Genomic DNA, 15,191 nt, shown 5'->3' with positions numbered 1-15,191 from the left:
TTTTTTTTTTTTGGTGAGGCAGTCAGGGTTAACTGACTTGCCTGAGGTCACACACCTAGTAAGTGTCAAGTGTCCGAGGCCAGATTTGAACTCAGGTCCTCCTGACTCCAAGGCCAGAGTTCTATCCACTGCGCCACCCAGCTGCCCCCCTCATTTCTCATTCTCAGTTTTGCAGGAGGCTTTCCCACCCCAGCTCCCCCATCTCCTCAGTGCCTAATGCCTCCACTCTGAGACTGCCTGCACTTAACACTGTCTACATTTTGTCTGTACACAGTGGTTTGTATGTGGTCTGCCCCATTACTGGGTGATGTCCTTGAGGGCAAGGACTGTTTGTCTTTGTGGCCCTGGTGCTTAACACAGTGCTAGGCACACCTTAGGAACTTCTTGAACGTCAAACTTGGCTCTTTTGGATGTGTGGATGGGGTGAGAATCACTCCCATAATCCTTGCCAATTTCCCCTTCCTCCCACGTCCATCATGGGCATAATCCTGGGTAAGCACCAGTGTTTTTGTCCTTTCAGGAGTCAGTGACATTCAGGGATGTGGCTGTGGACTTCACCCAGGAGGAGTGGGGGTACCTGGAACCTCCTCAGAAGGAGATGTACCGGGAGGTCATGCTGGAGAACTACTGGAACCTGGTCTGGCTGGGTAAGGAGGCTTCCCTGGGACCCATGTTCTGTCCTTGCCACCTCTCCTTAAAGGTCAAGCTCAGTAAGCCTGTTGAGCACCACATAATGGTTGTTTGGCCCAGAGAAATGAGAGGTTGGTCACTGGAAAGAAACACAGGATCATAGATTTGTAACTGGAAGGGGCCTTGAGGCCTCGTTGTAAAGGGGATGATTCCACTTGAGGACAGAGAGCTAGTGAGCCATGCAGAGGCCTGTATCCTGAGGGCTGCAGGACAGAGACACCGGATGGCATTGTCTGGTCACAGTGCCCTGCTGGCATCCCGTGCACCCTGGGGCACTGCCCCAGAGCTGCTCCCCATCCACAAGGCATCACCTGGAGTAGTGACCAAGTTCCCTTCCTCTTTTTGTCCCAAGCAGTCATTTCTTTTTTGAACCCAAATCCCTTCTGTGGCACTTTTTCCCGTACTTCTGAGTAACCCAGTTCAGTGTCTTCTTCAGAGCTGATGGGCCTTGTCCTCACCATCGTCCTCCCGGCGCCCTCTGGCCCTCTGGGGCAGGGCCATGTTGTCTGGCAGAGAGGGAGTTGGGACCGTTTGTGAGCTCCCCGTGTGGCTCTTTCCCATTTCCAACGAACAGGACTTGCAGTTTCCAAACCAGAGGTGATCGACCGGCTGGAGCGAGGAGAAGCACTGTGGATGCCAGAGAGAGACGTCCCAGGGAACAGCCACCGTGTGGGTGAGTGAGGCGTCACCGACAGTGTGTGTGCTAGTGTTGCTGGGGTCTGGCTGGGAGTGGCTCCTCCAGCCCTGCAGACTTGGGGAGAAGTGTGCATTGGGTAATTTTGCAGGCATCTGTCCCCTGTTTGTCCCTCAGGCCTCAGGAGAGCAGCTGCCATTTTTTTAGTTTCAGTCATTCAGCAAGTTGAAGCACCTACTATGTGCTAGACACACCTGAGAATACAAGTGCAAAGAACAAAACATTTCCTCCTTTTAATAACCCTGCGTTCGTGTAGGAAAGAAGACAAGGACGTGTAAAACTACAGACGGCATCTAACGTGAAGAAATACACATCCATACAAACCAGTAGTTTGGGAAGGAGGGCACCAGCCGTTGGGGATCAGAAAGGGCTTCGTGTAGAAAATGGTGCTCGAGCTTTCTTTTACAGGAGAGGAATTTTCTGAGGCAGCGGGAAGGAGGAAATTCATTCCGGGCACGTGGCCCGGCCAGAGTAGAGGCATGGAGTGTTGTGTGTGGGGAGGGCCAGTTCAGCTGGATTGTGGAGTCAGATGTGAAGGATGTCACTGGATGTGGGGGGAAGGGAGACGAGGAGTCCTGGGAAATGCTGAGGTTCCACACCCAGGAGATGGGGAAGGTGGTGGTGCCTTCAGTAGGAGGAGTGAAGGCTGGAAGGGGGAGGTTGTTTGGAGGGAGATAACGACGTGGGTGTGTTGAGCGTAAGCCGTCTGTGGTACTGATGCCAGTCACGTTTATGGACTCAACTCCTGCCCTTCCTCAGAGATTACCTGCAAGTTACCCTGTGTGTGGCTGGGTTGTACACAGTCGCGTACCTCTTGTCTTCCCCCCTAGGCTGAGCTTTGACCATTCCTCGATGAATGGTCCCCCCTGATTTGGTTTCTAGTGTTTTGCTACTACAAAGATGGGGGGGTAAGCATATGGTGGCATATGTTGGAACTTTGGGCCTGAGTGTCCGTGCTCCATGTTGGTGTCACTGGGTCTAAGAGTATGGACAGCTACTCAAGTCACTTTTCCTTCACATTTGAAATACTGTATTTGAAAACCAGAACTTTGAACCACTTCCCAGCCCTACCAGAGAGGGGTATCACTGGACAGCTCTTACCACTGAATGAAGGAATGAATAAAGGTTCCTCAGGGAGCCTCTGTTCCAATTGGGTAGGACAGCACCGGTGCAAAGACCAAAGATGGGTAACATCTTTGAGACAAAAACAGGAGACGAGCGATGGAGAAAACAAAGAACTGGAAACAAGGGTGCTCGTTGATTGGAGAATGGCTGCAGAAATGATGGTTCATGCATGTCAAGTAGTCTTGCATCGCAGGGAGTAAAAGGGATGATGTAAGAGAAGTCTGCAAAGACTTGTCTGACCTGATGCAGAGTAAAGTGCTGAACCGAGGAGCAGTGCTCACAGGGAACGCCCTGGGAAGACACGGTGAAGTGCCCCGCCGTGACTCCAGGAGACCTCAGTGGCCCTGCACAGGCCCCGTGTCGGAGAGGTGGTAGAATGTACAGACACTGTCAGACAGAAAGGTGTGACAGCAGTTGTGTGGGGCACAGAGGGCTGGGGAGATGGCGGTGTTCGGGTCACCAAAAGAAAGAAAAGGGCGTCAGTAACCCTGGAAAAAGTACGCACAGAAGAGCAGGAGGGAATTCAGGAGGGGACGCAGCAGGGCTGCTTACTCTGCGTGGTTTACTTGGCTCATCACTTTAGTGTCAGCAATCAGCAGAGCGCTCAAGCAAGGCCTCATTTGTAGCAGTTACTGATTTCTCCGGTATAATATGTTCACCTTGGATGTGTCACAGTCAGCTCTCTGGAGCCAGCACACCCTGGCAGACAGAGAGGTCAGCGCTGGTATTGTCATGTTACATTTAATATACGCTGCAGAGAGCCAAGCGGTACATTATAGGGATTCACAGCTTCCTCTGCAGTGCTCTCTTTCTCCTCTTTTTGTATGTGGAAATGTTTGTGTTTGTTGAAGTTTGTCATGTTCGCAAGAGAAAGAAGACTTAAAACCAAAGGGCAATCCATTCTGTTTTCCCCCGTAACCCATCCATTCTCCTGAGGACACTGCCCCTCCTTCCAGGTACCCAGATTCACAAACTTAGAGTTTTCCTAGACTCTTTCATCTGCCTTACGCCTCGCCCAGTAATAAATCCATTTCCAAGTCTCGTGTTTTCTGCCTCTATCCCATTCCTTCTTTTCTAACCACACCTGGTTCAGACCCTCATCATCTCTTACCTGGACTGGGCCTCCCTGCTTCCGTGTCTCCATCCTCGGTGTAGCGGCCAGATTGATTTTCGGGAGAAGCTGCGGGCGAGGCAGGAACACAAGCACTCAGAGGGTCATGGGTCGGGCAGGTTATTCCTCCTGGACATGCCGGCATGAGCCCCCATCTACGCAACCCTGTGGTCCTACTGTGCTGAAGGTGTATGGTGGAATGTGTCCCCAGTGGAGAGCCCAGATCTCTGGGTTTCTGCTCTGAGGCATGATTGTTGTTTCTGGGCAGGTTCGGAGGGACTCAGTCAGCAAGTGGTCTTGACCATGACTCTTCTCAGCCACAGAAGCATTGTGGTTGGAAAGTTTGACAGTCTTGTCTACCAGAATTAACTAAAGTTTGCTTACCTGATTATGGTTAGTGGTGCCTTGAGTACATAGGAACTTCTCAGTACACAGGAGAGTCAGTCTGTGGGTAAACCCGGAATCACTTCTGTCCCCTTACAGCGTGGCATTCCTCATGGATAATGGCTGTGTCCCCCCCCCCCCCCCCCACACACACACACATTGACAGACTTTCAGTGGATCCTCTGGGATGAAACACAAGGTCCTCAAGCCAGAATGTGAAGCCCTCCACAGGCTGTTTTCCACTGGTCTGGTCCGGTCCAGTAAAACTGGTCTAGTATTCATTCTCCATACATGCCATTGCATTGTCCCCAGGGCCTGGAATGCCCACCCCCCTTCACCTCCCCTAATTTGCATCCTTAGCATGCATCGAAGCAGATTCTCTTAATCTGGAAATTCTTTTGTATTTTGTTTTATTACTACCCCCCCCCACCAATACTGATTGATACCAATTTTTGTCATTTTTGCCAATATGCAGGGTGGGAGGTGAAACTTGAGGGTGGTTTTGATTATTATTTCTCATAGCGCTAGTGATTTGGAGCATTCTTTCATGTGGTTGTGAATATTTTGGTGAGGCAGTGGGGTTAAGTGACTTGCCCAGGGTCACACAGCTAGTGAGTATCATGTGTCTGAGGCCGGATTTGAACTCAGGTCCTTCTGACTCCAGGGCCAGTGCTCTGTCCACTGAGCCACTTTGCTGCCCCTGGGTGTGAATATTTTGCAGTTATTCTTTTGAGGACTGTTTGTTCATCTCCTTTGAACATTTACCTTTGTGCGTGTCTGTTCTCATAGTTGTCAGTTGTTTACATTTTTGGATCTAAACCTTTATTAGAGAAGTTTGATACAAAGATTTTTTTCCCCATTAGACCACTTCCCTTCTCATCCCAGATGCAGCAACGTTGTCTGTGCAGAAGCTTTTCCGTTTCATATAATCGAAGTTATCTAGTTTATCGTTGGTAATTGCCTCTGCCTCTTGTTTGACCAAGAACACGTTTCTTTCCCATCGTTATGCGAGGTCGATGAGACGCTAACCTCCCGGCTCGGCTGACCCCAGGTCTTTGGTGTTTGGCTGCGCTTGGATCGGAGGGGTGGATGTAGTTTGCGCTTGAAGCCTCCCCTTGTGTTTCCTCTTATCTGTGCCATCTCTGGAGCCAGGATCCCTTTGCCTCTTGACTTTTCAGCTCCTCCTCCAAATTTCCGGAAGATGTAAATACATCCACTTCTGCCTTTGTTTCTTCTTTCACCCCACCTTTGATCGTTACTTTTCCTTCTTTGACCCTGGGATAATTTCTTCAGGAAGGATGGGGTTCTTTTTATGCGTGCATATCGTGTCTGGTACCTAGTCCGTGGTCCCAGGTGACTTTGCAGGAGATCCACCTCCCTATGTTCTGACGGAACTAGTCCCTGACGTGGGACCTGTGGAAGTGCTGCTTTACGCTGACAGGCTGGCAGCCTGCGTGATTCTGTCGCTTTTTAATCGATACCAGATGATTTTGGTGACTTGTGAGTCATGTCCAACTCTTGGTGACCCCATGGACCACAGCCGTCTGTGGAGGGCCTTCTGGCCTCCACTGCCTCTTAAAGTCAAAGTTCATGTTCATTGTTTCCAAGATAACTTTCTACCTGTGTCATCCTCTGCTGTCCCCTTCTCCTGCTGCCCTCAATCTTTCCCAGCATCATTTCCAGTGAATCTTGTCTTCTCATTATGTGGCCAAAGTATTTCAGCTTCAGTATTGGACCTTCCAGTGAATAGCCTGAATTAATTTCTTTGAGTATTGACTGATTTGATCTCCTTGCTGTCCCAGGGACTCTCACTAGCCTTCTCTAGCACCACAGTCCAAAACCGTCATTCTGCAGCGCTCAGCTTTCCTTAGAGTCCAGCTCTCACAGCCATGCGTCACTATGGGAAAAACCATAGCTTTGACCATGCAGACCTTTGTCAGCAAGGTGATGTCTCTGCTTTTCAGTATACTGTCCACTTTTTTTTTCCCCTTTTTGGTGAGGCAATCAGGGTTAAGTGACTTGCCCAGGGTCACACAGCTAGTAAATGTCATGTGTCTAAGGTCGGATTTGAACTCAGGTACTCCTGATTCCAAGGCTCTATCCACTGTGCCACCTAGCTGTCCCTGCTGTCACTTTTGTCAGAGCTTTCCATCCAGGGACCAAGCGTCTTTTAATTACATGGCTGCAGTCACTGACCATCTTCAGGGATCTTTGAGCCCAAGAATAGAAAATCTAACACTGCTTCTACTCCTTCTCCCCCTATTTGCCAGGAAGTGTTGATGCCGGTTGCCAAGATTCTAGGTTTTTTTTATGTTAAGCTTCACGCCAGCTTTTACACTCTCCTCTTCACTTTCTGTCCGTCAGAGCGATATCATCTGCGTATCTGAGATTGCTGATATTTCTCCCTTAATTCCAGCTTGGGATTCATCCAGCCTGACTTTTTGCGTGATGTGCAGATAAGTTAATGTAAGTTACCTAAGTTAATAAATAAGTGACAGTGTGCAGCCTTGTCATCCTCCTTCCCCAATCTTAAACCCCTCGGTTGTTCCGTGTTTGGTTCTGGCTGTTGCTTCGTGGCCTGCCTATAGGTTCCTCAGGAGAGAAGTGAGGTGATCTGGCACTTCTGTCCCTTTGGTGACGGCTGCCTTACAATGTGGTCTGAGGTCAGGAAGTGCTTTTCCCCCTTTGTTCTGACTTCTTTTCATCTTTTTCCTTCATTCCGGATCTTTTGTTCCAAATGAATTTTATTATTTCAACGAGTTCTGTGAAGTGTCCCTTTGATAACTTGGTTAATATAGCATTGCAAGTGTAAGTTAACTTTGCTAGTATTATCATTCTTATTACGTTGGCACCGCCTAGCCACGAGCCCTGGATATTCCTTCAGCTCTTTGGGTTGTCCTTTATTTCTTTAAGGAGCTCTTTGTAATTGAATCTATGCAGTCTTTTGTGCGCTTTGGTAGGGTGATTCCCCAGACATTTTATATGCTGTATAGTTATTTGGAGTGGGATTTCTTCTTCTCTTACTACTCCTTGTGTTTTATTGTTATTAGAGTATAGAAATGCTCCTGGGTTTTGAGGGTTTATTTTGTAGTCTGAAACTCTGCTGAAGCTCTTAGTCGCATCAGTTAGCATCTCTGCTGATTCTCTGGGGTTTTCAAGTAAACCTTCATCTTGTCTGCCAGTAGAGAATGGTTTTTTTCCTCTTCTTCACCCATCTTTATGCCTTTCTGAAGTCCTTGCCTCTGGTCAGGATCCAGGCATATACTTCTCAGGTTTTCGATTTGTTACCCAAGACTTTGTTGTTCTTGGCTGTGCTTTCTTGACACCTGGAACCATCCTGTGGGCCCACATGAATCACTAGGAACGTCTTTAGACTTCTCCTGTCGAAAGTACCCTTGCCCCTCCAGCCTCACCTCCTGGCAGGCTGGCCCTCCCAGGCCAAAGAGGGGTTCATTCCTCTTAGGGCTGCCTTACTGATTGGCATCACCCTTCTGATGTCATGGTCCTCCTTGATAACAAGCCTGACTGAATCATTTTGGCAGGACTTTCTCTCCTGGGCTCCTAAAGTACCTCTTTCTCTTCCCTCCCCCTTCCCCCCCCATCCCCCTTCCTCCTTTTCAGCTCCCTCTCATCACGACAATGGTGGCTCCTTGGGGGCAAAGATGGTCTTTCTTTCTGTTTTGGTTTGTCTTCCTTGTGCTAAGCTATGTGCCTGGCACACAGTAAACACTTAGTAGATGCTTGGTGGCTGGCTGGCAGCAGTAAGTAGTGGTCCCCTCCCGTGACTGAGCTTGGGAGGCCCCTGACGTCCTGGATCCCGGCCCAAAGAAGGCAGCTGATGGCCAGTTGACGCTGTTGACTCCTCGCCTCAGTGCTGCTCTGGAGGAGGCCCCAGCCGGCTTGCCCCGACCCTCTATACGGTGTGTGGTCGTCAGAAGTCAGGTCTCTTGAGTAAGACCTGGTTCGGTTTCACCCTGGGTGCTTAGCCCATGGGAGATGCCTTCATTCTCTCACCTGGCAATCCCTGTGAGCCGCCATTTTTCCTTCCAGGCCTCTCCTGAAACTGGCCAGGGCTCCCCTATTCCTTCTAAAAAATAGGCGGGGTTTTGGTTGATATCTTCTATTTCTACACTGCCCTCCTCCTTCTCAGAAAAGCTGTCCCTGAGAGTGTTTTTTAAGAGGGAGAAGAGAGGAAGAATTCAGGTAAACTGATGAACACATTGGAAGTCTGACGTGACTTGTGCCCTTCCGCCTCGGCCCCCGTCACGTCCCTCTGGGGTGCGAGGGGAGGCGCCTCCTCGAAGCTCCTCGGCGTGGTTGTCTGCACCCTCTCAGCTTCCCTTTTTGGCGGTTTGTGGCTGTCTCCCGTGTTCATAAGTGAAGCTCCTTTCCCAGAGGACACGCGCCATAGCAGGGAGGCCTGGCAGGCCTCGGTTCACATCTCCCGCAGACACGTTCTAGAACTGTGACCTGGGAGACCAGTCGAGGCGGTTCTTGAAGAGCCCGGTGACTCTTAACGTGGGGCTTTTTGCTGGGTGTCCTGCCATGGACCCTTCTTGGAGGCACGTTTATAATCACAAGATAAAATTTTAGGGTTTCAAAGGAAGCAGTCAGATTGGAAAAAAAAAACAAAGATAATTTCCTAGCTCCCAGATTAAGAAGCTCCCCTCTGCTCTCAGTTGTGGTGTTCAGAGGAGATCATGTCTGTAAAATACATTGTTAACCTTAAACTATAGGACTGTTGGGTGAAAGGAGAGGGAATAAACATTTATTAGGTGTTACTGTGTGAGGGGCACTGTGCCATGTGCTTTGTAAATATCTCATTTGAGCCTCAAAACCCAGGGATGTTGATTCCCATTTTACAGTTAAGGAACCTGAGGCAGACAGGGTGTGACTTCCCCAAGGTCACAGAGCTGGGATCTGAGGCTGGATTTTGAACTGAGGTCTTCCTGACTCTGCAGGGTGGCGCCCCCAGTGACCTACAGACATTTGTTTTCATTATCCCTCTTATTCTGTGATGAAATATCGATGTCGGACACTTGGAGTGACCTTCGTGGCTCTGGGGTGCAAGGCCAAATTCTCCTGTTTTTTCTGCCTGTTGCTTTTGTCTTATCCTCGTCCTTATCCTCAGTTGGGGTTCTCTCAGATAGAGAAGACTCGTAGCACTTGATAACTAACCACCCTCATATATTTGAGGCTTTGGAAAGGGTGGGGGAGTGGAGAGAGCCCAGGCTCAGGTCCCTGCGTTGGGGCTGCCTGGGTGCTCCTGGATCAGGCGCTTCAGAGAAAGGGGCTGGGCCAGATGACTTCCAAGGCCCTCCTCGCTCTAGGCCTGGGATCCTGGGGTCTCTCATGTCTCATAAACTTTGAGGGGAAGAGTGACCTTCCTGGGCTGCTGGAAGGGTGGTGGGGCACAGTGACCAAAGGGAATTTTGATGTCAGGAGGTTTGAGGCCCGAATGGATGTGTCTAGGACTGGAGTTCAGCAGACTGGATACCTAGATTTGGGATCCTAACCAGGTGCACCTGCCTGATAGTCACATGAGTAGCTGCCATCCCCGTTGCCCCGTTACATCCCCCACTCCGTGAGTCAGCAAATGAGGAGAAGCATTTCTAGGAAAGTCTCAGGCGGGCTGAGTTGGTTTTGTCCACTGTCCCCCGGAGGGTACGTGTTGGACCCTGGGACTGGAAATCATTCCATGCAGACCTCTGCTGTTGTTGGGAGAGAGAAGGAAAAGGACATTGTTTTAACCTTCAGCGTGTCTGCTGGGAGCTGTCGGGGATGGAAAGGAAGGGGAAGGATGGGAGGTCACAGTGAGGCCACCAGGCCCTGGGGGAGGTCCAGGTAGGATGGGCATTAAAGACAAAGGGATTGGGGGAGGACAGAGCGGCCAAGCATTTGTTGAGTGCCTGTGATGGCTGTAGTCCGTGCTGAGCAGTAGGCAGGGGGAGCCTTGTCCAGTTTGGGCTGGACAGCAGGAGCTTTGTAAGAAGGAACACTGTTCCAGGCTAGAGAGGTGGTGGAGGCAAGGCTGGGCTGTCCCTAGGGTGTGATGTCAGGCACAGTGCTGAGCACTTTACAGATATGACCACATTTGATTCTTACAACAATCCTGGGAGGTAAGTGCTGCTATCATTCCTGTTTTCCAGTTGAGGAAATTAAGGCAGACAGAGTCAGTCAGTAGACGTTTAATAAGTATCCGCTATGTACCAGGCATTGTGCTAAGCACTGAGTATACACAAAGCCAAAAGACAGACTGAGTGGCTTGCCCAGGGTCCCCCAGCTAATGTCTGAGGCTGGATTTGAACTTGGGTCCTCTTGATTCCAGGCCCTTTGACTCCCAGGCTCTGCCTGTGACACTCTGGAGGCCTCCCAGCTAGGTTGGGTTGGGCTCTGTGGTCACAGAGATTAACTTTGCATCCCCAAGGGGAAGAGAGCTAAGTGCGCATCCCAAGGCACAGACAGGTCTTACTTCCATCAAGTCAGGTGTCTCAAACTTGTTGGCCAAAAAGACCTTTGAAACAGCCTGAACTCCAACACCCCCAGGGCCACTGGAGTTTGTTGAATAAGGGGGTGACATAGTCAGACTTTCCTTTTAGGAAAATTACTTTAGTGGAGTGGGGGGAGTCTTGAGGCAGGCAGACCCAACTGCACGCTATCGCAGTTATCAGGTATGAGATGATGAGGGCCTGTCCTCGAGTGGGTGGCGGTATCAGAGGAGAGCGGGGCAGTGGTGAGGGGATGTTGCAGAGGTGAAATCAGTAGGCCTTGGTAGCAGATTAGTAAGTGATGCAGAGAAATCCAGGATGACTACTAGGTTGGAAGGAACTGGGAGGATGGCATTGCCCTCAGCAGTGTTAGGGGAGTGGAGTGAGTAAGCAAGGGGCATGTGAGGAGAGAACTAATGAATGTTGATGAAAACATTTGAACTAAACTGTTACATAGACTGTTTTTTAAAAATTGTGGCAGAATTGGATTTATGCCACAGATTACAAGGATGATTCAGCTTGATATAACCAGAATAATTAATCACATTAATAACAAAAATCTTTAGAATTTTTTCAGAAACATAACCTTTAATGACATAGCACAAATGTTAAAAATTCTTTAAAAAAAACACATAGTAATTGAAGGACCTTTGCTTAATTTAATCCACAGCATTTATCTATAATTGAGAGCTAATCTTGTTTGTAATATAGAAACACTGGGCAGTTTGCCAGTAAGATCTGATGAGAAGCCAAGGATGCACCCTGTCTTCACTCTTCCTTGACCTACCATTAGAAATACAGGCAGTAGCAGTAAAGCAAGAAAAATAAATCGAGGGAATGAGCATTGCTAAAATGGGCTTAGAAAGTCAGTTTTCTTGATGGAGCAGGGCAATGGGATATTTACAAGATATTTTTTTCTTTTAGGTTGGGAAAGTATGTTTGAAACCAAGGTATCGATTCTAAAACCAGAACAGTCATCCCAGGAAAGACTCACAAGAGATGGTCTTTGTGCTTCCAACTTGGAGGAAGCTTGGAAATATGACTCCTTGATAGAAAAACAGCAGAGAAATCATAAGGAACTTCCTCAGCAAGTAAAATTCACTCAAAAGAAACCTTCCCGTGGTATCAGTGGTCCTAAATATAATAAACGCGATAGCAGTATCAGTCTACAACCAGTCATTTTGCCACAAGAGAAAATATCTGTTGAAACAGATTTCTGTAAATGTGATACACACAGAGAGAACTTTAGACTGTATACACATTTGTTAAAATGCAATAAAATGTACCCGAAGAAGATATTTTCTATGTGTACCGAATGTGGGAAATCCTTCAGGTATAATTTAACCCCTGTTGAAAATCAGAGAATATGTACTAAAGCAAAAGAGTATAAATGTAACGAATGTGAGAAGGCCTTCTGCTGGAGATCACAACTTATTAAACATCAAGCAATTCATACTGGAGAGAAGCCTTATGTATGTCAGGAATGTGGGAAGGCCTTCCGGCAGAGCTCACATCTTACTCAACATAAGACAATTCATACTGGAGAGAAACCTTATGAATGTGATGGGTGTGGGAAGACCTTTCGCCAGAGGAAGGGGCTTACTGAACATCAGAAGATTCATACCGGAGAGAAACCATATGAATGTAATGAATGTGGGAAGGCCTTTCGCCAGAGGAAGGGGCTTACTGAACACCAGAAGATTCACACTGGAGAGAAACCCTATGTATGTAACGAATGTGGGAAAGCTTTTAGTCAGAGGACAGATTTTATTCGACACCAGAGAATTCACACTGGAGAGAAGCCTTACAAATGCAATCAGTGTGGAAAGGCTTTCTCCCAGAGGAAAGGACTTACTGAACATAATAAAATTCACACTGGAGAGAAACCTTATGACTGTAATGAATGTGGGAAAGCCTTTAGTCAGAAAACAGATCTCGTTCGACACCAGAGAATTCACACTGGAGAGAAGCCTTACAAATGCAACGAATGTGGTAAAGCCTTCTCCCAGAGGACGGGACTTACTGATCATCAGAACATTCATACTGGAGAGAAAGTTTATAAGTGTAATGAATGTGGGAAGTGTTTCCGCCAGAACAGAGGACTTTCTGAACATCGAAAAATTCATAGTGGAAGGAAAGTTTATGAACATAATTAATGTCAGAAGTCAAAGTTTACTCAACATTAGGAAATTCGCACTGGAGAGAACCCTTACGAATGCAGAGGATTTATTTGATACCAGATAATTCATACCAGAGAAAAGCCATAGAGATGTCATGGTGTGGGATGGCCTTATATTGGAACATACGGTTGGTCAACATCAGAGACATCTGGTCAACTTCTTTCCTTCCAGTCAAGCTGGGTTCTTTATTCTCCCCCTACATAACATTCTATCTCCCATTTCCATAAATTTACACCGCTTGTAATGCTTTTCCTCCTCACTTCTCTTGTAATCCCTGCCTGCTTTCAAGGCTTGGTTCAAGTGCCATCTTACACCAGAACCACTTCCCAATTTCCCCATTTATTGGCCCCTACCCACCCCCAGAAATTTGGTGTGTATTTTGTCCATATTTTAGACTTATTTTGCACATACATACTGTTTTCCTCCAGAAGCAGGAAGTGCCTACAAGGCAGGAATCATCTTGTTTTTGTCTGTATCCTCAGGGCCTCGCAAGTGCTTGGAAGATATAAAGTGCTTAATAAATGCTTGAATTGGATTGAATATTTGAGAGAAGGCTTCCCTCCAGGGAAAACAGGATCACAGAATATCTGAGTTCTTTGGGACCTCATCAACCATACACCAATGGAATCTATTCTAACATAGCCAACAAGTAGTCATCCAATTTCCACTTGACTGCCAAGGAGTGGGGACCCATCCCCTCTCATGACAGTTCATCCCACTTATGGACAGCTTTAATTTTTAGCAAACTTTTTTTTTTCTGACATCAGCCTAAATTAGCTTCTTTGCCTCTTCCATCTATGACTCCTGGTCCTTTCTCTGAGGTCAAACAGAAATCTGATCTTCCCTTCACATGATAGCCCTTCAGATACTTGAAGACCCCAGTCATACCTCCCCCTTCTCCAGGCCAAACACCCACTTCCTTCAGCTGATCTTCCTAGGACATGAACTCTAGCCCTTTACCATCCACGTTTCCCTCCTCTGGGCACTCTCCAGTTTATCAGCATCCTTCATAAAACGTGGCGCTCTGAAAGCAGTACTCCAGATGTGGTCCAATGACGGCAGAGTGCAGTGGAGCTGTCACTTCTCCCATTCCAGGAAGCTAGGCCTCTCTTAAAGCAGCCCGAAATTGCAGTAGTTTTGGGGGCTGCCATGTCACACTGCTGATTCATAGGAGTTTATAATTCGCTGAAACTCCCGATATTTTTTTCATAACTGCCGTCTTGCTGTGTCTTCCCATCTTATACTTGTGAAGTGACTCTTTTTGTATCCAAGTGCAAGATTTTCCATTGATCCCTATTGAATTTCATCTTATTAGATTTAGTCCAATGTTCTAGCCTGCCAAGATCCTTTTGAATCCTGACTGTGTCATCCACTGTATTGTATTAATTGTCCCTCCCAAGTAACAGACCATCTCTGCCTTTATGCGAGTCATTGATAAGAATGTTGACCAGCACAGAGCCAAACAGGGATCCTTGAGGTACTCCATTAGAGACCTCCCACCATGTTCACATTAAACCACTAACAGCCGCTCAAGTCCAGTCATTCAACCAATTCTTAACCCATCTGATGGTGTTATTGTGTAATAAATATCCCTCTATATTCTTCATAAGAATTTTACGGAATATTTTATCAAAAACCTTGCCAAAATCTAGGTAAACTGTATCCACAACATTCTCATCTATTAGTTTATTCTGCCCCCTCCACCTATCAGAAATGAGGATAGTTTGCCATGATGTATTATTTTTTTTTTTTTTTTTTTTGGCTAGGCGATGTGGTTAAGTGACTTGCCCAGGGTCACACAGCTAGTGTGTGTTATGTATTTGGGGCCAGATTTGAGCCCAGGTCCTCCTGACTCCACTGCGCCACCTCACTGCCCCACCATAATGTATTCTTGATGGAGCTCTTTATAATCCCTGCCCTGCTTTACAGATATTTGCCAGATATGTCTTTAATGGTCTATTCTAGAATTTTCCCAGGAATTGAAATCAAGCTGTCTGGTCTATAGTTCGTAGATTCTGTTTTCTTCCCGCCTTTGAAAGTCAGAACATCATTTGTCCTCCAATTCAGTGGCTCCTTGATCTCTCAACATCACACCCGAAGTTCTCTCAGGACTTAAGGATGTGGTTTATCCGGGCCTAATTACTTCAATTCATCGAGGTCTACTAGATGCTCTCTTCCAGTCTCCTTTTGTTGGATGTCAACTCCCTGTAAATCGTTATTCTGTCTTTTCAGGTGCAAAGGTCATTCTTCTCAGCCAAACAAGAATTTTTGAGCAGCTGCTCTCTCCATGGTCAGTTACCATTCTCCACAGTAGATGGTGCCATCTATTTCCTGCCATATTGTGATTTGCCTGAGTATTTTAGTTGAATAAAGGATCCCTCTTGTTTTTATATTACATGGCTTGTAAATACAATAATGGCATGTATACACATGAGAGTAAGAATGTGTTTTTTGGGGTCAGCCTGAGTCCTTGGCTACCTTCAGCTTTCTGTTTTCTGTGAGCACAGACCAGTGGTCAA

The 15,191-nt window shown here is 47.3% G+C and overlaps 1 protein-coding gene across 2 annotated transcripts in view; it reads left to right on the top strand.

Annotated features, from left to right (window-relative positions):
- Positions 1-14,462, top strand: part of LOC114030763 (zinc finger protein 501-like) — a 29,440-nt gene extending 14,978 nt beyond the window's left edge. For both annotated transcript variants that reach the window (XM_027845640.1, XM_027845638.1), the window contains 3 exons: positions 521-647; positions 1,265-1,363; positions 11,417-14,462. In XM_027845640.1, the coding sequence (XP_027701441.1) occupies positions 521-647; positions 1,265-1,363; positions 11,417-12,648 (1,458 nt within the window). In that variant the 3' untranslated portion in view covers positions 12,649-14,462. The remainder of the gene's footprint in view (positions 1-520; positions 648-1,264; positions 1,364-11,416) is intronic.
- Positions 14,463-15,191: the final 729 nt, after the last annotated feature.

The sequence above is a fragment of the Vombatus ursinus genome, unplaced genomic scaffold (genome assembly GCF_900497805.2).
Source record: "Vombatus ursinus unplaced genomic scaffold, bare-nosed wombat genome assembly UNPS02015012.1, whole genome shotgun sequence".
In the NCBI taxonomy this organism is placed as follows: domain Eukaryota; kingdom Metazoa; phylum Chordata; class Mammalia; order Diprotodontia; family Vombatidae; genus Vombatus; species Vombatus ursinus.
This window is presented reverse-complemented; position numbering and strand designations above follow the sequence as displayed.